Raw genomic sequence first — 22,283 nt, forward strand, 5'->3', positions numbered from 1 at the left:
TAGATGCAAGAAAGCGAGAGTTCTTTATTTCAAATAATGTCAAAGAAATCCAGGGAATTATGAACAGCCTGAAGTTAGTTGCCGTTGGCCCAATTTATCATTATGGGGGAGGGCGTCATCTGTTAGTTACTTCTGAGTAGCCGGAGCTGGAGGAGACTCTTGAGAGTCCCATGGACAGCAAGAAGATCAAACCTCTCTATTCTGAAGGAAATCAGCCCCGAGTGCTCACTGGAAGGACAGATCCTGAAGCTGAGGCTCCAATACTTTGGCCACCTCATGAGAAGAGAAGACTCCCTGGAAAAGACCCAGATGTTCGGAAAGATGGAGGGCACAAGGAGAGGGGGACGTCAGAGGACGAGATGGTTGGATAGTGTTCTCGAAGCTACCAGCATGAGTCTGACCAAACTGCGGGAGGCAGTGGAAGACAGGAATGCCTGGCGTGCTCTGGTCCATGGGGTCACGAAGAGTCCGACACAACTAAACGACTAAACAACAACAACAGCCATACATAAGACTGTGGTGTTAAACTCGCCTCTTTTCAAAGCTGCTTTAAAAAATAAAATTGGGAGAAGGTTACATGCAGCTGCTTACAATACCACTATTATGTGAAAAGGTACTCTCTCTTGTCTGCCCCCAATGTGTTTTAGGCACACTTGTAGAATTCCTTATGGTGATTTCACAGGATTTGACACACTATAATGGATCTATGAGTGAAGAGTATATCAGTGTTCCAATGATACACTGTTGCCAGAATAGCCCCCACTTGCTTCAGTGTTGCATTTTGAGGTGTTAATGTAGCACTCTGAGAGTGGCACAGGAAATGGCAATGGATACAAAGGAACATGAGAGTTACACACAACCCAGTCTCTGAACACTGAAAGATCCCAAAGGTTCTCCGCATATCTTGGGTTTGGCTTCCTTCAAATGAAGATCACTGGAAACAGTGGTCTCTTTGTGATATATCATTTATTTACATGTACATACCATACCCTCCAACATTTCTCCGATGAAAATAGGGACGTCCTATTCCATCATATTAATAATAATAATTTTATCTGGCTCGATTGCCCTAGCCCCTCTGGGCAGCTTACAAAATATATAAAAACATAATAAAGCATTAAATAACTTTCCTATACAGTACTGCCTTCAAATGTATTCTAAACGTTGTGTAGTTATTTCCTTGGTTCGGGGGGCACATAACTCCTTACTCTACAACATGCTTTTGATTAAAATAGAGACATCCTAAGGAAAAGCAGGACATTCCGGGATCAAATCAGAAACCGGGACAGCTTCTGTAAATCTGGGGCTGTCCCTGGAAAACAGGGACACTTGGGTGGAATCTAGACACATATAAAAAATGCTGTGAAAATGCTTTTTAAAAAAAGTTTTTTAAATATATATTGAATTTGCCATAAGTTCACCATCGCCATCTAGTGTCACGTTTGTACAATGCACTTAAAACACGCTTAAAACGTTATATTTGCAGCTGTATAGCTGAGTCCTTGGGGGGGGGGTCTGATATACAGGCTGAGCAAAAGATGACATTTCAGGCATTATCACTCCAACAGGTCTTGTTCCTCCATTGGCTTTATGGGGAGTGTGGGGACAGCAACACCCAAAGCCATAGCTTTGGTTCCAGCACAGAAAGCAAATCAAGCCTGTCTCTCTCTGCATTGTGGCTCAACTGCTAGCTTTATTGTTCTTACACTCACCATTGAATTCGAACATATTTAATGCCTGACGCCTATAAATGGATAACGATGGCACCAGGCATGCCTTCCTAGGGAGAGGATTCTGCAAGCAGGGAACCACCGCCTATGTTTCATGCTGCCACTCAACACACACCTCCTGTGTGAGGGCGCATGCTGAGAAGGGCCACCGAGGACAAACATAGGGTAAATATAAATATAAATAAATTAAGATAAATATATCATACACCTGTTTTCTTATTCCCCTGCCTGCCCTCCAGTGGGCTGCTTTTACATGTGTTTTATTTTCTTTTTTGAGTAGAACCACATGGTTATTGTTATTATTAACCAGTGTTTGATTTTAATCATGTCTGCTCTGCAAAGTAACACAAACGCTTACACACGAAAAAAAATTCAGTGCAACACAAGATAAACTCCAGCCTAAGCAAAAAAACAATTCACAGCAAAATACACAGCAAGAGAAAGGAATTGCAATGCTCAGTTAATTGTAAAAAAGTAAAAATAAATAAAAGTAAAAGTAGTTTGTGTCATGCTTTGGGGATCACTTATGGGTGTGTGCCCGGCAGGTACACCTCTCTGTCTGCCCTCTGTCTGTTGGCACTGTGCCCAGCGATATGCCCCCCCCCCTTCCAAAGCTCCCAAGTGTATTTTCTAGCCAGTGCTGCTCTGAGATCCGGTACAACACTGTTCTGGGAAGAAGCCATCCCTGGAGTCCCTCTGGGTTCCTAGGCAGCTGCGTTTGCTTTTCTGTCACAGTGGTTGGGGTTGAAGAAGAGACAAGCTCTGCAGAAGAGGCCGAATGAAAACACACAGAGGAGAAGTCTGATCTGCCGCTGTCCTCTCCTTCCTGCCCGAAGGAATATTATGGTGCATCCTTTTCACTCTTGGACATCATTTCACCTGGACAGAAAAACAAGTAGAACAGGGAGACTTAATTATTCAAGCTAGGATTTAACTAAAGATGATAAGCATGAAGGCATTGTTTAGGGGAGGCTGCAAGTTCGGGCTCAGAGGGACCTGTGGCTCACCAGCTCTTGTCTGACCACAACGCCCATCAAACCCAGGCTTGAGGGCAGATACCAAAAGATTCCAACTGAGAAACGGCTCTGCCCCTGTGGAGATGGCAAACTGGAAACAGTGGCTCATGTTCTCCTGTCCTGCCTCCTTTATAAAGATCTGAGGAATGAGATCATCACCCCACTCTTACTTACCATCCCAGGCCGCCCACATTGTCCTTTCTTTTATCAGATCAAAATGATCAGACAACAGCAAAGGTTGCTAGGTTTATCGAGGGTGCAATGAGATTAAGGGCCACTATCTGAACAATAATCTTAGTCATTTGATTGCCCTTTTTACCCATTGTTGTCTTTTTAATTGTATATACTGTTTGTTTTATGTTGCTATGGCCGGTGGCAGATGCGAATAAAGTTTAGCTATCTATCTAACCCAGGCATCAAGGATGATGGGAATTGTAGTCAGATAACATTGGGAGGGTGACATCTTCCCCATCCTTGCTGCAGGTCTTTTATTAGAAAGAAGATTTCCCCCCCCCCCTCAATTATACTGAAATTTTGATGTAGTTCTAGGGGCAGTTACAGTACATTAAAAGGTGCAGTTTGTAACACTGGGATCAGTGGAAACTCTTTTCCTATTGCAGTGTGTGTGTGTGTGTGTGTGTGTGTGTGTACACACACATGTTGGGGGCCCACAGTCTGTATATATGTCTAAATTTTGCAGCTGGGAGGGAAAGGGTTAAACATCTCCTCCCCTATACACAGCAGTCCTGGTGAAAATTGCCCCCACACTTGCTTTGGGTGGGGGAATAACTTTTATTGGGAATAATAATAATAATAATAATAATAATAATAATAATAATAATAATTTTATTATTTATATCCCCCCATCTGGCAGGGTTTCCCCAGCCACAAGCAAGGATCATGGGAATAATAAATGATACAAATAAGCAGAACAAGTTTTCTCATGTCATTTATATATTAAAATTCAATTCAATTCAATCTTTATTATGGTCCAGAGACTCAACAGATCATTACAAAGCAATACACAATTTAGACAGCCTACTATATTGCAAAAACAGCATAATAAATTTGCAGTAAGCCCTCCACACTAGTTGATTAACAGAAAACAGCAACGCTGATGTGACTGCTAGCAGCTCATTCAGCTTCACATGTAGTTAGGTTCTCAAATGCAATGAAGCTTCATTTTTAAAAATCCCTACGTGTAAATGTCAACCTTTTGCTGCCCCTGTTTAATTCTGGGTGTCTTGTTGAATCCTTGCTGCATAAGCACAGCTCACTGAAGTCCAAGCAGACCTTAAATCCCAACCGCACAAGTAAACTATCATGTTATTCTCTTAGCTTGACATTGTCCTTTCCCATTTCCCAATTATGGACTGGAAACTGCTATTTACCAAGCAATAATATTTGCTTAGGTAGCTCAGTGTAATCTACTTTGAAGGCCACCAGGCCTCCAAGCTCTTGTACAGAGAGAGGCTGTTCCCCTTATCTACTATCAAACTCTGTTTTAACGGAAATATTGGGGGTTGGAGTGCTGAACCTGGAACCTTCCAAGCTAAGTATATGATCTGGCCTTCTCTCTTGAGTCTGCCAGCATTACCTCTACTTAGAAAGAAGCCTTGCAATGCTTCTGGCACCTCTCTGAGTATCTGAAGCTTGTAGATCTGCTGGTAGATCTTCTCCGCTACGTCTTCTGCCTGGAAAGATGAAACAACGGCAAGCATCAGGCCACCTTTGGGCAGAAAAGGGTGCAGGTTTCTCTGCTCTGACATGAGCTCTCTTTTCTCCTGCTTTGAGTTTGGAATCTTTTTCAGCCTGAGGGCCACATTGCCTCAGAGACAACCTTCCAGGGGCCAATAGTGGGTGGGGCAACAGATGGGTCTGCAGGAGTGAGCCTTTGGGGGTGAAGTCAAACAGTTGAGCTAGCAGCACTGAAATGACCTCCTCAGGCTGCAAGCCTGGGCCAGATGATAAGACCTCATGCTTGCTGATGTGGTCCAAAGGAAAGCAGAGCATAACGTGGGCTGTAGGAGTTGCTGGAGGGAGACATACAAGGTGCCATCTAACCATCTTAGGGACACCACTCTGGACACCATCCTTAACCTTTTCTTCTCCCAAAGATATCCTGCAAGGCAGCAGAAGATCAGAGTTTTCCTTCTCCTAGATCAGGCTTCCTCAACCTCGGCCCTCCAGATGTTTTTGGCCTACAACTCCCATGATCCCTAGCTAGCAGGACCAGTGGTCAGGGATGCTGGAAATTGTAGTCTCAAAACATCTGGAGGGCCGAGGTTGAGGAAGCCTGCCCTAGATGGCCCCTCTCCCCAGGTGGACGAGCCTCATCTGTTCTTCACTTCTTTCTACAGCACATGCAGAAACCACTTTCTTGACCGCTGGACCAACTATTGGTCTCATCCACTCAATCTGCCAGAGAATGTGTTCATATGCAGGGGAAGTCCCTAACTCACTGATGATTTGAGACCTGTTGGCTATCCTCACCTGGTTTAGCCAGCCAGTCAACTCTGGTTTCCGGGATGTGGCCACTGTCGCATGCTGACAGCTTCTAGGAGCCACAGGTAAGAGCTGAGTGCAGGGTGGGGACCAAAAGTGGACACTGTACCCCAGAAGAAGGTGCGTCACCCACCAGAGGTACTGCCCCTCCCCTAACAACCCATACACCCTAGTAGGCTACAGTCCAGCCACCAGTGGCACCATCTTGCGCCCACGACTGCGGATACCCAGGGCTCAACTGATGTCTTGGTGGTAAAGCAGTTTCTGATGTTTGGAAGCCTATCTTGGTAGCTCACCTCATCTGCCATTATCTCATTGGCCTTCCCCAGGTGGGAAAACACTAGGAGGATCCCAGCCTCTCTTATCCTTAGCTCAGGATGATAAATGGCCCGCAAAGATGTCTCCAGAAAGGTTCTCTTCTGATCTCCTGTGAAGATGTTTCTGAACAGCTAAAATCAAAAGTGTCCACATTTTAAAGATAGCATGGCAGAAGTACATGTATATATATGTATATATATGTGTGTGTGTGTGTGCGCGCGCGCACACACACATTTGAATGGAACAAGTGGAGATCTATAACAAAAGTTACAGTGTCTTCTTTTCCTAAGGCCCCTCCAAATGGGTGTCATTGTGGTTGTATTCTGCGACATATTATTCTTGACATGGGAGGTGGGTTTATTCTGCTTTAGCTTGCTCTGCGATGCTTCCTCAGTGCCACCACATGATTGCTGTCAAGCAACAAAAGCGGGACAACAACCAACCAGGATAGTTGTGGTATAGAAAGCTATGGAACTTCAGCAAGACATTGTGGGGTGTGCACTGACTGGAAATGAGCAGTGTGACTACCCCCAAAACTTTTGCAGTTGCAAACAATCCTTCAAGCAGGATTATGTGTGACCACCCCAATAGCTTCATGAGCACAAATCATGAATGGAAAGGATCTCTGGAGGGATCTGGTGTCCCTCATAGGAGTTCTCCTGTGAACAGCTCCACCCAACCTGGAATTAGGAGCTGTGTAGCACTGGTTGGGCTTGAGCAGGGAAGAGTATCACGAGAAGAAAGGAAGAAAAAGACATACTTCTTTCTTTCCTAACCCCCATCCTTGGGAGAACTTACCCCATTCTTCCAAATAAGTCTGAAGAGCTTTGGTTTAAGGATGGCTGCTACTTTCAAATCTGAGTATATTATTGCTCAAGCTTGTAAGGGTGGGGTCGGTTTCTAAATTATGGGGAAGGTAGGTGCCATGTTTCTATTTCAAGCAGGCTAACTCCCTTTCCCTTTCTTCCCTCCCCACAACCAGAACCCACAAAACCTGGTGGGCCCTGGGTGCTACTAAGCATGCCCAGTCAAAATGAAGTCTCCCTCTCTCCCTCTCAGGTTGTAAACAGATACATTTCTCCATATCTAGAGAGTCTTTCAAGTGTGCGTAAACCATCGTCTTGTCCATGGTGGCCCCATTTTGCTGCTAAAGTGGTAGACAGGGGTCAGGGTTTCCCAAACTTGAATCACCAGCTGTTTTTGGACTACAGTTCCCATCATTCCTGACCAACGGTCCTGCTAATGAAGGGTGGTGGGAGCTGTAGTCCAAAACCAGCTGATGACCCAAGTTTGGGAAACTATGGCATAGGGCCACCAAGATCATTCTTGAAAGGAACGGTGCTGTGGTCAGAGGGCTCTGTTACCAGCACCACCGATACCGAGGGCTTGTCCACACTTGGCCTTGTCCTGAGCCTAGAAAGCATGGGTCTGAGTGGTTTTCAGCTTGTCCTATACTTTCTTAGAATGGGTCCAAGTTGTTGCCCTGTGGCTTTCCCAGGGAAAACCCACACTTTAGTAATGAATCAGGGCAAATATTAATCATCGAAAACCCGACTGACGTTTGTTCCGATTCAGCTCCAAAGAGTGGGTTTTCCCCAGGGGAAAGTGGAAGTATGGATGAGCCTCTTCTACACTAGCCTAATTCTGCAAAAGCATGAGCCATTTCCATTGGGTGTGCACTTGTCCATATTTAATGCTGCCTCAGAGGTATGTTCTTACCTCACCCACCCTGCAGGAATCCACGTAAGCCAGCATTTTCTGGTCTTCATAACTATGGCACCACAGTTCTTCAGCCTCACTCACGCTCAGCCCTGACAGGGAGACAACAGAAGTACAGTACCTCTGTTTCTGTCTATGTAATGGGTCTCTTTGACATTACGACCTGGGATCTTTCTGTCCCCTTCAGAAGATAACTGCTATCTGTGCAAGGATCTGTGAGGTATCCTAAGATTTCCCCCCAAGGGGATTTGTCCAATCCCACTTGTTCCTGCAGTGGTCCGAAGCAAGACTTGAGAAATAAAGATTTGCATCTGGGTTAGGAGAAGGTATGTCAAATACTTTGTGGCCTTAATTGCTACGCTTATGTTTATATACGGAGTGTGGCCTATGGGAGAAGACGAGGACAGCATAAAACACAACAGTGAGCAGGTTGCCTGGGTTTTGTTTTTTGGGTGTGTGTTTTTTGCAGGTATCAGCTTTCTTGTGGAAGAATTAATATGTGAAAAGAAGGGAGATCATTTATCAGTTATGTCCTAATCCCTGTGGGATACTTTGCCCTCTGGGATCTATACAAGTTAAGAGAAACTAGAACAAGTTAAGAGAAACTAGAACAACGACACCTTTCAGCATGGGTGAAGAGATTAGCTCAACGCTACAGTGCTGAATGGGACACGGGTGGCTCTGTGGTTTAGACCACAGGGCTTGCCGATCGGAAGGTCAGCAGTTCGAATCCCCACAACAGGTTGAGCTCCTGTTGTTCAGTCCCAGCTCCTGCCAACCTAGCAGTTCGAAAGCACTTCAAGTGCAAGTAAATAAATAGGTACCGCTCCGGCGGGAAGGTAAACGGTGTTTCTGTGTGCTGCTCTGGTTTGTCAGAAGCAGCTTAGTCATGCTGGCCACATGACCCAGAAGCTGTCTGTGGACAAACGCCGGCTCCCTCAGCCTATAGAGTGAGATGAGCATGCAACCCGAGTCGTCCATGACTGGACCGAACCGTCAGGGGTACCTTTACCTTTACAGCGCTGAAAAAATAAGCCTGGAAAGAGTTTATAAGATGTGACAAGCATGAATTGCCGTACCTTAAGCACAGGTGGATAGGTGAACGTGGGGTGGGGGCTTAGGGTCAGAAACAGGTCCTACTATTAAGAAGAGTGAGGGGGTCACCAAGGCAACTGGTAGTGGGTGTCATGAAACTGCTAGCTATTTAATTTACCATGACTTGTGCTTTTAACTCCTAGGAAGACAGAGTTGTGGGATTTTCAACCTATAGTGTCAAAATAATTTGAGTAGCTTTGACTAGGTCAGTGTATGTGTAAAATTTGCACACCACCCTTCACCTGTCAATCTCAGGGCAGTTCACAACATAAAATTGCAATACACACAACACTTATGATTTACAACAAAATTATGATATAAAAATGTCCATGGTTCAGATGCATCTCCAACTCGCTTTGAAACATCTTGAGGAGATACATCCTTAATGGAAAATGTTCTAAAGGGATGAGACACTGTATATGGATTTTCATGACACTGTATTATCAGTTGTTGGAAGCAATATGTGGCCTCTCAACAATGGGCTGCTGGTCTCATGTTTTCAAACCAACTTACCCATCTGATCAAGCAGCAGCTCATAAAGGCAGCTGATGGTCAACCTGGCCTGGTTGCTCACATCTTCCATTGTATCTGTGATACAGATTCCAAACTGTGCCACGTGGTGTCCCAAGGCAGGAAGCTCAGTGGACTTCTGCAGGGACAGAAGACAACAGAGATCTTCACTCATATTTTGTGGTCTGCTTCTCCCCTTGTTTCAACTGATCTCTACTCTTCACATCCTAGCCTGTGAGGAATACAGGTCCTTAGCAGGAATCCTTGCTATGGACACATTCCCATGAACATGGAGAAGGGGAAATGGCAGGTTGGACCCGCTTCGCCTAGTACTTATAATAATATAATAATCATTTTATTATTTGTACCCCACCCATCTGACTGGGTTGCCCCAGCCACTCTGGATGGCTTCCAACAAATATAAAAGCATAATAAAACATCAAACTCATATCTCCTAATCGGGGCTGCCATATTGAGCCAGGTTCTGGAGGGTACTCACGTTGAAATCTGGCAGCAGAAGAGCATGTCGCAACACAGTGGTGCTGCAGAGGACAGACCTATATCTCTCTTGGGGATCGTTGGAATGAATCCAGAAGTTGATGTGCTGAGGAAGGAAGCAGCAGCTCAGAATGACTGCAACACCTGGCCTGAGACTTACACACCACACATTGACAACTGTGGCCCCACAAACATCTTCTTCCTCTCTGCCTTGTCATTTGATCCTGAAAAATTCTAAATGGACTCTGCATTCATCAAGCTGACACTGGTTTTTTGCATCCCTTAAGCCAGGCATGTCCAAAGTCCATTTTGGGGGCTAATCCAGCCCTCTGTTCAGCCCCTGTGGCAGTTCATTTTCTGGGGTAAAATCCTAAAAAACCCTTAAAAAAGCTCAACAACTTTGGTTGGCCCTTTGGTCGGCCCTCACGGCCCTTCACTTCATCAAATCTGGCCCTCTTTGAAAAAAGTTTGGACACCACTGTGACTTAAGCCATGTTTCTATACTGTTGCCTGGCAGGTGATGCTGCTGCCTCAAAGAATGCCTACTATGATGAAAACTATATTCCCATGAGATGTATTTACATGAAACATTGTTTATTGTGTTCTCGTTCTCTCTCTCTCTCTCTCTCTCTCTCTCTCTCTCTCTCTCTCTCTCTCTCTCTCTCTCTCTCTGGGATTTATGTGAACAATGAACAGCTGGCTATAAATACATTAAGCAAATATTCATAAATGCTTTCCCTGCCAGACTCTCCACCGTATAAGTAGCAAGATAAAGTGCCACTCTCTTCCCTTTAACCCACTCACCTTCAAAATAAACAGCAGGTGGCTTGTAGTTGGAACCTCAGACAGCAAACCCTTCAGCATGATCTCCATTGTGTCTGCAGACGATTGGTAGAGAGCCTGAAGGGAAAGAGAGCCAAAGGCTAGTTCCGGGTATTGCAAACTTGGGTTTTCAGCTGTTTTTGGACTACCCATCATCCCTAGCTAGCAGGACCAGTTGTCAGGGATTCTGGGAACTGTAGTCCAAAAAACAGCTGGAGACCCAAGTTTGAGAAACCCTGGGCTCATGTGTAGAGCAGGAGTGGGGAACTTGTGTCCCTCTAGATGTTGCTGAACTTCAACTCCCATCATTCCCAGCCTGCATGAACAATGGCGAGGAACGATGGGAGTTGTAGTCCAACAAGATGATCTGGAGGACCAGAGGTTAGCCACTCCTCGTGTAGAGGCTGAATTCCTTTGCCCACTAACAAATAAGATGACAATCAGACTGCCACTTCCCGAGGAGTACCCATGTTAAGTCTGTTGCAGGGGAAACAACAGAGTCCTGTGGCTTTTGTGGACCAGAGTCCCACTTCATCAGATACTTGAAAGGTTGTCCTCGTTGACAGGTAAGAACATAAGATGCGTTCTGATGGAGCAGACCAAAGGTCCACCTAGTCTGGCATCCTCTTCCCAACCAGATGCCTATGGAAAGCCCGCAAGCAGGACCTGCGTGTAGCATTGTTCCTCCCAGAAACTGGTACTCAGAGGCACACTGCCTTCAGTAGTGGAGGTATAACCTAGATCAGGGGTCAGCAAACTTTTTCAGCAGGGGGCCGGTCCACTGTCCCTCAGACCTTGTGGGGGGCCAGATTATATTTTTTTGGGGGGGGATGAATGAATTCCTGTGCCCCACAAATAACCCAGAGACGCATTTTAAATAAAAGCACACATTCTACTCATGTAAAAACATATTGATTCCTGGATCATCCGCAGGCCAGATTTAGAAGGTGATTGGGCCAGATCAGCCACCCGGGCCTTAGTTTGCCTACCCATGACTTAGATGCAGTGGGCTCAAATGTCATGAGAAGCAAAAAAGGAGAAGTCTGCAGCAGTTCAAGTTGAAAAATATATGCAGATAGGCTACAGAAAACTGCAGCTCAGCCTGTCCAAGGAAGACCCTTCTTTGGGAAGCATATTCAGGATAACAAGATGGAATGTGTGATGCAGCCAAACAACTCCCCATCCTTATTTTTCTGATACTTACATCTGCCTGCTGTATCCCTGAGGATGGATTGTCTCTCAGCAATATGAGCAAAACTAAAGGGACGGTGAACCACAGAGCCAGAAAGAGAATATTCTCTTTCCCCAGTATTTATAAGAAATCCTGAATTTACCTGGCTGTGAGGATTTTCCAAATCTGTATCCATGTTAAAAATGCCATGGAGAGCCAGCCGCAAGATACCAGACAATTGCTCAGGATCAAATGGGGGCTTCATTTTGCTGGCAGGACCAAAGGAAAAGCAACTGGTTATTATGCTGGTTGAGAGGAGGGGCTGTGAAATAGAGAAAAATGCAAATTCTGTTCTGCCTTTCAAAGTGGGGGGGGCACCTCTTTCCTCCATGTTCTCCTAAGTAAGCCAATAATGTCATGTAGATGCTGCACATGCCTGGAAATGGCAAGTTTCAGCTCTCTCACCAGAGATCATGGTGCTCTGTCTGCAAATCCCACTGAGAATCAGAGAACTGTAGAAGTGGAAGGGACCCTGAGGATCATCTAGTCCAGGGGTAGTCAACCTTTTTATACCTACCACCCACTAATGCATCTTTCTTGATGGTAAAATTTCCTTACCGCCCACCAGTGCTCGATGGATGGAGGATTCAGCTTGTGCCATAGAACCCCCTACCACCCACCTAGAATCCTGAAACACCCACTAGTGGGCTGTAGAGACCAGGTTGACAACCCCTGGTCTAGTCCTTGAATGCAGGAATATGCAGCTATCCCATACAGGGATCGAACGTGCAACCTTGGCATTATCAGCACAGCACTCTAACCAACTGAGATATGTCCAAGAAAAAGGCACATGGGGTTTTCTCCTTAATGAGAACTATATGCTGAGCATCACTTTCCTGGCTAAGGACCCTATGGATTGGAAGTGCCTGAAGTTTTCTCTGCCTGTCTCCTGCCCCAAGATAAGTTGCTGTGGTGTAATGGGCTGGGGAAGGAGGAGGTTTGCAGAACTCGGATAAGGACAGTCCTGATTTCAAGCATTCTAAATGAGGCACCCACGTTGCAGGTGCCAAAAACCGAATGCTCAGGACACCCCTAAGCAGCATTCTAAATCAACAGGATTTGTCTAGATTGGGAATATGAGCTATAGGAGAAAACTTGGGAGTTGCAAAGAAGAATTTAGAGTAGCGCCCTTGGAAGAAAGAGGAGGAGCAGACAAAACAAAGGGCTTGGGTGTAAGAAAAAAATAATTTATTCTTGTGCACATTTGTAGTTTAAAGATTATCATCCAAGAGGAGACTGCAGCATGACTATAAAAAAGCAAGAAAAGGCATAGGAAAATCTGAACTGAATATCGTCAGTATAACAGTGATGGTACAAACCAAAAGAAGTCACAAGGGACACTGACTGAAAGAGAATGCAATGAAGAGAAGCATGTACCCACATCAGTACCATATATTTAATGCACATTTAAAACACATGGGTTTCCCCAAACAGTAGTTTACTCCTCACAGAGCTACAATTCCCAGCACCCTTAACAACCAGAAACCCGTTTGATTTTTAAAACAAATAAGAGGGAATCATAGAACTTTGTGTGAAATGTAGTTTGAGGTAGAGCGAAGGATTTCTGGGTTTATTCCAGCATTGGTGTGGGAGGTGAGAAATGCAACTGGGGGAAAAATCCCCCTTCCCCAATGATGCAGTTGAGAAATACCAGTGCTAGAGCCAGTCTGGATGTCATTGTCATAGGTTGACTTGGTACCTGAGGTTGTAGACCGTGAGCATTGAGCAGGACAGGAGGAACGATGGCACAGAGTGAACAGGCAGCGTCTCCATCACCATCTGGGAGTGTAGGACGAAAGGGGAGAGTCATTGCTGTGTAACACTTTTCTCCCAGGTTCCCTTATTCAGCTGCAGTGGTGTAGCAGGGGTTGCCAGCGCCCGGGGCCATGAGGAGTACAGTGGGAGGGAAACAAATGGAATACGCATGTGCATTCAACTGCCTAACGGCATCTGCATCACCCAGGAGATCGCAGCCACAGAGATAAGAAAATAAGAGTTGTTCCATTGTCTGGAGAGGTCACTTCCTGGTTTGCACGGAGAAACCATTTTCAGTGGAGACCAGTGATGGAAGTAAACAGCTGCATCGAAGCAGCACCGGATATTGAAATTTTGCACCCCCTAACAATATTGTGCCCGGGGCAACTGCCCCTGTGGTCTCCTCATGCTACACCACTGCTCAGCTGTATTTGTCACTTTTCCCCATCTAGTCGTCTTCCCCAAACCTCCAAGCCAACATTACCACCTTCAGGATATCATTGTTATTATTATTTTTTACAATAGATTTGGCCCTCCTGTTCTAATATGGCTGCACACTTCTCTCCTTTCTGTCACAGCCACATCTCCTCCCTTCCCCTGGGTTCTTCTGTACTTCTCAACATTGAGTCCACCCCCTCCCCCCAATGCTTTAGCTGCCCATCTGCTCCACAGGATTCCTGGTGCCAGATATCTCACTTACCAGAAGTGCTTCCACCAATTCATTCTTCGTGTACGGGAGATCCAAGGTGTCCTTGCCACTTTTCTGCGCAGCCATGCAACTAGCAGAAATGGCACGGAGGAAGCTAATTTTCTCCTCATTGTTGTCCAGGATATTCTGGAAAATATTATTCATTCAAGCTGCCCCTACTCCTATGTGGAAATGGCAACAAAACCTTGCAGTGCAGAGCGACACTGTCCAGCATTCCCACCACCCCACTCCATTCCATCCCCCTTCTCCCATTTTCCATTTCCTCCACCCACAAATCTCAGTCATCATTCCATGGTCACTGAGCATGCTGTATCCTTATTGGGCTGTTTTTTTGAGTAGGGCAATCCCCTTAGGGCAGGCTTCCTCAAACTCGGCCCTCCATATGTTTTGAGACTACAATTCCCATCATCCCTGACCACTGGTCCTGCTAGCTAGGGATCATGGGAGTTGTAGGTCAAAAACATCTGGAGGGCCGAGTTTGAGGAAACCTGCCTTAGGGTGTGTGTTTTTTTGTAAAACTTTTTTTTTGTACTTTGGTAAATGTTGGGGCTAACTTCTGTGTGGATGCTGCTGTTTTGGCTATGTAAACTATGGCAATCGCAGCCTGAACCAGGAGCTGCTGGCATGGTAAGCAACAGCTGCCATCTGACCACCCAACAGCTGAGTTGCTGTTACTCAATTCTGACCAAACTAAGCTTCTAGAGCAAAATATACACCAGGAGGCTTAGCTTGGTCAGAATCCAGTATAAACAAAGGGACGCGGGTGGTGCTGTGGGTTAAACCAGAGAGCCTAGGACTTGCCGATCAGAAAGTCGGTGGTTTGAATCCCCACGACAGGATGAGCTCCCGCTGCTCGGTCCCTGCTCCTGCCAACCTAGCAGTTCAAAAGCACATCAAAGTGCAAGTAGATAAATAGGTACCACTCCGGCGGGAAGGTAAACGGCATTTCCGTGCACTGCTCTGGTTTCTCAGAAGTGGCTTAGTCATGCTGGCCACATGACCCGGAAGCTGTACGCCAACTCCCTCGGCCAATAAAGCGAGATGAGTGGTGCAACCCCAGAGTTGGCCACGACTGGACCTAATGGTCAGGGGTGCCTTTACCCTTTACCTAGGCTTCCTAGAGCAAAATATACATGAGGAGGCTTAGCTTGGTCAGAATCCAGTATAAATGAGCCACCGTGGCGACACACCTTTTAGACATGCATCACTTTATGACACAGTAATTCAGTTTCATAAGCAAAACAGAGCTTAAACTAACCCCTTTCCAGCCCTGGGAGGAGAGTGGGGAATGTTCGCACGACACACCTGCCCACTGCAGCTGACAAACAAAAGTGTTGCGACACACAACTTGGAAAGCTCTATGCTAGAGGGCTGTGAATACATTTGCCATGGGCTTTTTAGACTTGTCTACCCATGTACTACCTGAAACCAAAGGGGTGCTTTGGTTGCCAGATGCGATCCCGTAACCCCCCCAGTTGTCCTCCCCCCTCACTATAAACCCTGTCCTTTGATACATTGCATTTCCACAATATATAATGAGAAGCAGAGCCTGCAATAAAATACTGCACTGTACTCTCACCTTCCTAATGGGAGTGCTCTTCCTAATGGAGCTAGCCATGCCTTCTCCAGCAAGCTGTTCTGTCTCCACCTTGAGCTACTGCCCTCCCCACCTTGCCAAGCTCTCAGCATTCCTGGGTTACTGGGCATAACCTGAAATTCTCAGAGTCCCCCTGAGAATGTGTAGACATCCCCTTTGTTTTTCAGTGGCTCCATTTCAGCTGCAGTGTTGTTGGCACTGAGCTCCTGGAGCGACTATCAGAGAGAGTAGCAATATGTCTGGACAGTGTATCCTTGCTTCATTTTTTTGCTTAGCTACTTTTTATGCAGCCCTCAAGACTCAACTTCAACTTCCACCAGTCCCAGCCAGCATAGTCAATGGCCAGGAAAAATAGTTCAGCAACATTTGGGGGGACCAAAGCTTCCCAATATCTGTCTTAGGTTTTACACTTCACCACTTTCACAGTTTCTTAAGGGTCCTGGGATATTTCTGATGCAAGGGATGGGTTGATGGGGAATGAAAACAGTATTTTATCCTGGTGGTCTTTCTTACTGGTAAGTTATTGTTGACTCTGTGAGGTTGTCACCCTTAAGAAATTCCCATGATTCTTAGGGAGAAAGCCACAATTGTTAAAGTGGTATAAGAGTACTGCTCTTTAGTGATCAAACGGAGCTAACAGGAATTTGGGTTTTCCCCAGATTGCTATTTTCTCTGATATATCACTGAAGAGCAGGTTTTCCCACCCATGGAAAGGAGCAGGACAAAGAGAAAACTCCCTGGACCGATGCTGAGAAAGTGTGGGTCAAGTGGGAAACTGCCAGGACTTGTGCTTTATAGGCACACCACATGCAGAAGTGTGGATGAACTCTGCATTTATATATATATATAACTGAGTTCAATAATTGCAGTTGCCTGTCTATGACAGTTGTGTACATTTTACAATTTTGTGTGTGTTCTGTAAGCTGCCCAGAGTGGCTGGGGAAAGCCAGCCAGGCGGGTGGGATATACATAATAAAATTATCATCATCATCATCATTCAGTGCATGGTGTGGGAGTGACCATGTGCTCAGGATCCTGCAAACACAAGTTCTGCTTCAAAAGCAGGCAGGCAGGCAGGCAGGCAGGCAGGCAGGAAGGAAGGAAGGAAGGAAGGAGAAGTTTGTACCTGTTCTTCACAATTAGCTGTTTCCATCATATTAACGATGATGTCAAGATCTGATAAGTTCCCCATCTCTGAATAGATCGAGGGCATCGACTGGATCGTAGATTCCAAGGTACTGAATGACGAAACTACAGCAAAATATATGGTAGAAGCAGATTAGTGGGCCTTTTTAGTGGGTACTCCTAGAGTACCCGAACCTCTCTCTTTTTTTGCTGCCCAGGGCAGTCATTTTATGCTGGCACCCACATGTCAAAACAGCACTGGAAAACCAGTATTTCCATACTTCATGAAAAAGGGGTGCAGCCAGGGCCAGAGTTAGGTTTGATGAGGCCCTTTATATATCCAGCTGTTCTTTGTCAACAACAAATTGTCGCTGTTTTTTTTATTTTATTCATGTTTTTCTTTTTCTTTTCTTTTTACCACTTTTTAAATAAATGAAATTCTTGTAATAAATGAAGAAGAAGAAGAAGAAGAAGAAGAAGAAGAAGAAGAAGAAGAAGAAGAAGAAGAGATATTTAATTTCTCCCTGCCCATTGGGAAAACAACCCTTCCTTGAACAGGTCCATTTGGTGCCATCATTGCATCGAAAAACCCCTTGCAACCAGGCCCCACCCCTATGCCTCAACAAAAAAAAATCCTTCCAGTAGCACCTTAAAGACCAACTAAGTTAGTTCTTGGTATGAGCTTTCGTGTGCATGCACACTTCTTCAGATACCACTTCTTCAGATACTTCTTCAGATGCATGCACACGAAAGCTCATACCAAGAACTAACTTAGTTGGTCTTTAAGGTGCTACTGGAAGGAATTTTTTTTGTTTTGACTATGGCAGACCAACACGGCTACCTATCTGTAACTGCCCTCTGCCTCAGTCTTTGTGACTGACCCAATTCACCAGATTCTTGGCTTTTGTCTGAACAACCTACTTTAACCCCCCCGGCACCTCCTTACCTATAGTACCCCCAATTGTACTTGTGCTCTCTGGGGTGGTGCTCACAAGTACTAGCGAGTTGTGGGTTGTCAGGGCACGGACATCGAGCCGATCAACGTTGGGTTGCTTCTTCTCCATTACTGGGTCTTGCTTTTCCTGTAGTGGTTTAAAGCTTTGGGGGCTGGTCTTGCAGTTCCCACAGCAGTCCCAGAGCAGTCTTCTGTTTCCCCCATCCCCTACCGAAACATCCCTGTGTGCTCTGCAAAGGCGAAACCTCCAGGATTTGGAAGGCCCTTTCTTCTGATCCTTGGATTCAGGGCCCACAGCTTGCATCCTGTGGTAGGCCGTGCATGGCCTGCCCTTGGGAAGGGTCTCCAAGGAAACATCAGGATCTCTCTCGGGAGCACTTACGCTTTCCTCTTCCGCTGGAGCAGCATTGGTGTTCCTACTTGAAAGGAGGGCCCGCAGTCTTCCCAACCTTCAACAGAGTGGGGGAAAGCTGAGGAACGGGGCTTGTGGTGCCACCTTATTTTACTGAGCTTAGTCTACCTTAGCTCTCTAGGATGGGGAACCGGTGGCCCTTCATAAGATGTTGGACCACCAGCTCCATCCAGTACACAGACTGAGACCATTCCTGCCTGCAGACTGTCTCACCAGAGTGGACTACTGCAACACGCTCTATGTGGGGCTACCTTAGAAGTTGACTCGGAAACTGCAATTAATACAGAATGCGGCAGCTAGACTGGTGACTGGGAGTGGTCGACGAGACCATATAACACCGGTCCTGAGAGATCTGCATTGGCTCCCAGTACGTTTCGAATCACAATTCAAAGTGTTGGTGTTGACCTTTAAAGCCCTAAGCAGCCTCAGCCCAGTATACCTGAAGGAGCGTCTCCACCCCCATCGTTCAGCCCAGACACTGAGGTCCAGTTCCAAGGGCCTTCTGGCACTTCCCTCACTGCGAGAAGTGAGGTTACAGGGAACCAGGCAGAGGCTCTTTTCTGCCCTGTGGAACACCCTCCCATCTTACTTTTAAAAGACATCTAAAGGCAGCCCTGTTTAGGGAAGTTTTTAATGTTTAATGTTGTATTGTGTTTTTAATATTCGGTAGGAAGCCACCCAGAGTGGCTTGGGAAACCCAGCCAGATGGATGGGGTATAAATAATGAATTATTATTATTATTATTATTATTATTATTATTATTATTATTATTATTATTATCTCTCACCATCCCTGACCATTGGCCAGAACATCGCAAGAATAGCCTCTTGCCATGCAAACCTAGTGCCCACAGCTGCTGAGATCATCCTTGGAGGCCTTCCTTCCTGTGCTCCCACCATTTGAAGGCTAGTAAGTGACAACACAAAGAAAAGGCAGGCTATTTACAGTGGTAGAAGAAGATGAAGAGTTTGGATTTGATATCCGCTTTATCACTACCCTAAGGAGTCTCAAAGCGGCTAACATTCTCCTTTCCCTTCCTCCCCCACAACAAACACTCTGTGAGGTGAGTGGGGCTGAGAGACTTCCAAGAAATGTGACTAGCCCAAGGTCACCCAGCAGCTGCATGTGGAGGAGAGGAGACACGAACCTGGTTCCCCAGATTACGAGTCTACTGCTCTTAACCACTACACCACACCGGTACCTCCGGTTACAAACTTAATTCGTTCCGGAGGTCCGTTCTTAACATGAAACTGTTCTTAACCTGAGGCGCGCTTTCACTAATGGGGCCTCCCGCTGCCACCATGCCACTGCCGCACAACTTTCGCTTGCATCCCAGGGCAAAGTTCGCTTCCAGATGCACCTACTTCTGGGTTAGCGGAGCTTGTTACCCGAAGCATTCGCAAGGAGGACGGTAGGTAACCAGAGGTATTACTGTACAGTGGTACCTCTGGTTGTGAACGGGATACGTTCCAAAGCCCCGTTCGCAACCTGAGCAGAACACAACCTGCGTCTGCGCATACGCGGGTGGCGATTCGTCGCTTCTGCGAATGTGCATGACATCATTTTGAGTGCGCATGCGCAAGCAGTGAAACCTGGAAGTAACCCTTTCCGGTACTTGCGGGACACAACCTGAGAACGCTCAACCTGAAGCAAACGCAACACGAGGTATGACTGTACTTGAACCGTTGAAGGTAGGTCTATCTTTTGAAAATAAACCCTGCCATGGCTGGGGAGGAAGGAATTCCCTAGAACTGCTCTGAACTATAGCAGGCCTGGCTCATGGTATTTGGTTGTCTGAGGGAGTTTGGCAAGTCAGTTGGACTAGCAGCTGAATCTGAGGGCAGCAGAGTAGTGTAGCGGATGCATAATATGTATGGCTCTCACGCAGCAACTGGGGAATGGCAGGGAGGCAGCTGTGGCTGCTCCCCGACACCTGACACCTAAGGCAATTTCCGCACTCTGCCCAATGGTAGGACCGTTCCAAATGGATAGTGTTAGAACCAGAGCACAGAGCTGCTAAGAGATCCTACTTACATCTCTGAATATCGAATTTCCCCCTGTCACATTCACTCTCTTCAGGAAGTGTTGTCCAGAGGCTTCTTAATCACCTGGGCTGGGCAAGGTCTAGAAAACAAAAGTATTTTCATACTGAACAAATCGCTGCCACCAGCCAAATCAGGAACAAATGCAACCCCCATGTTCCCTCTATATGTGATCCGACATGAACACACAATCCCCATGTACATCATTTCAAACTGATTTTTTAGTGTGGCACCAACTACACTTTACAACTCTCTGCCTATTGATATCTGGCAGGTGTCTTTAATTCCTCTTTCTCTCTCTTTTAACCCGTTTTCTATTCTTTTTTTCTTTTTCTTTATCTCCTCCCCTTTTTGTGTTTTTATTATAATCTAGATAGAAGTCTTAGTTTAGTTAAAAAAGGGGAAAGATATTAAGCTTTGTATTTTTCTCTATAAGCATTTATTCATTCATTCATTCATTCATTTATTTATTTAAGATACCTGGCAGGTGTCTTCACTATACTCTTTCCGGGGCTTACTTAACATTTTCTTATTTAGGCAAACCGATCCAGACATTTAGTAGTTTCATGTGTTTTAATTTGTTTTTAGCTCATTGTTGATTTTAATGAGTTGTTGAATGTTTTTGCTTATAAGGCTATTTTTAGCCGCTTTTAATCGACAAATTTACTTCTCCGTAAACTGCTTTGAGGTTTTATTACGATCAAGGAGTATGTAATTCCCCCCCCAATAGACAATTTTCTGCTGATGTGACAAGTCAGTCCAAAGCACACACATGTTCTGTGCATTAGGATCATTGGGTGTTGTCTCACTTATCCCCTTTGTTCTTCAACCTAATCTGTTCCTCTAGGCCACAGGCATGGCCAAACTTGGGACTACAATTCCCATCATCCCTAGCTAACAGGACCAGTGGTCAGCGATGATGGGAACTGTAGTCCCAAAACATCTGGAGGGCCAAGTTTGGCCATGTCTGCTCTACTGGCTCCTCAATAGGAGCTCAGCTTTGGGGAGAGTTCAGTATCAGCAGGTAATAAGACCTTCTTTACAGTTTGCGGAGTTTTCTAGATATGCACCACCTCAGTCTCCTGTCCTATTAGTACACCGTAGTGCGAGAACCAAAATATAGCAGTTATGGGGGGGGGGGGATGTCAACAAAATGGGAGAAAAAAGCATCAAGCACTTACTCTCATAAAAGACCTCTGGTTATCTGACAGGTGAGCCAGCAGGGGGAAATGTCACAATGGAGGACATGTGACCGTTACCTTAGCAACCTGGGCATTGTTTTTCTTAATATTACCCTGGCCTTATTTTTATTCATTAAGCCTGCTATGTATTGCGTCTGTGTTTTCTTTCTGTTTGGCCTTGGTTTGCACCTGCACCTGCTATGCCTAGGCACCTGGGATTCTCACCCCTCCCATTCATACCTGGGGCCCCATTATGTGCTCCTTCTGGCAATGTGCATAAAGGATTTAAACCAGCTCAAAGGCAGCTGCTACACTGCTCATCCATGCTACAATTTCATTATGTGTGTTACTGGAGGAGATGGGGAATGTGCCTTTAGGTACGGGGAGCTGTAGGAAAAACAAACAGAGCTGCGTGTCATGGATGCACGTATCAATTAATGCAATTGCCGTTGCTGTTTGTGATTTCAATCCTGGCCTCCTTAGCAAAGGAAATATTGTATTATGAACGTATTTAATGCTTAATTTTTTATTTTCTGATGGCTAAGGAAAGGCATCATTGCAAGCAGACACATATTGTAACGAAAATCCTGGGTGTCCACTTCTGTGTCAGCAAAATGCTTTGGGGGGGGGGTGTTGCTCATTTTTCAGCAGACACATGTGGGGTGTTTGTTTGTGAAGAAATTGTGTTTTCCACTGGGTGACTTCCTCAGTGACTTCCCCTGAATTTCTCTTTCATAGGGTTAAGCCTCCTCTGCCATCAGTTCTCTGTTCTAATTTCCCCTTTCTTGAAGCAGCTTTTCTATGAGAAAAACACTTTGGGGGTTTGTTTTGACTTTTTAACCACTCATTTTGCTTGCTGGCTTCCTCCATCGTACGTGCTTCATTTCATGCCTGCACTGTTTGTGACTGGACTGGCCAAATGGTTGACTATAGACCACACAAATATTGTGTCCTGCTAGGTCAGGGATGGGGAATTTATGGGTCTCCAGATGTTGTTGGACTACAACTCCCATCATTCCTACCCCATTGGCTTTGCTGATTGAGAGTGAAAACAGGGAGTCCA

General features: G+C 45.7%; 1 protein-coding gene across 2 annotated transcripts; it reads right to left on the reverse strand.

Moving 5' to 3' along the window:
- Positions 1-525: 525 nt before the first annotated feature.
- On the reverse strand, positions 526-20,388 carry LOC309359933 (maestro heat-like repeat-containing protein family member 7). 2 transcript variants are annotated; one of them, XM_081894360.1, is made up of 14 exons: positions 20,032-20,387; positions 17,968-18,034; positions 17,577-17,712; positions 16,632-16,756; positions 13,900-14,034; positions 13,144-13,223; positions 11,548-11,653; positions 10,196-10,291; positions 9,393-9,497; positions 8,897-9,032; positions 7,289-7,380; positions 5,548-5,700; positions 4,344-4,440; positions 526-2,609 (listed from the first exon to the last, which is right to left on the reverse strand). In XM_081894360.1, coding segments are annotated over exons 1-14 (1,368 nt in total). In that variant the 5' UTR covers positions 20,034-20,387; the 3' UTR covers positions 526-2,571. The 2 variants fall into 2 exon arrangements, with proteins under 2 accessions (XP_081750486.1, XP_081750485.1); XM_081894359.1 differs by having other exon boundaries at positions 527-2,609; positions 17,577-18,034; positions 20,032-20,388.
- Between the last annotated feature and the right edge of the window lie 1,895 nt (positions 20,389-22,283).

This window comes from Podarcis melisellensis, assembly GCF_964234715.1.
Source record: "Podarcis melisellensis genome assembly, chromosome: 17".
Lineage (NCBI taxonomy): Eukaryota > Metazoa > Chordata > Lepidosauria > Squamata > Lacertidae > Podarcis > Podarcis melisellensis.

Coding starts and splice junctions, on each gene's coding strand:
- LOC309359933 (XM_081894359.1), bottom strand. Junction 4,441..5,547: donor ATGAGATAATGGCAGATGAG/GTGAGCTACCAA, acceptor TCATCTTTCCAG/GCAGAAGACGTAGCGGAGAA. Junction 2,610..4,343: donor AGGCTTCTTTCTAAGTAGAG/GTAATGCTGGCA, acceptor TTTTCTGTCCAG/GTGAAATGATGTCCAAGAGT.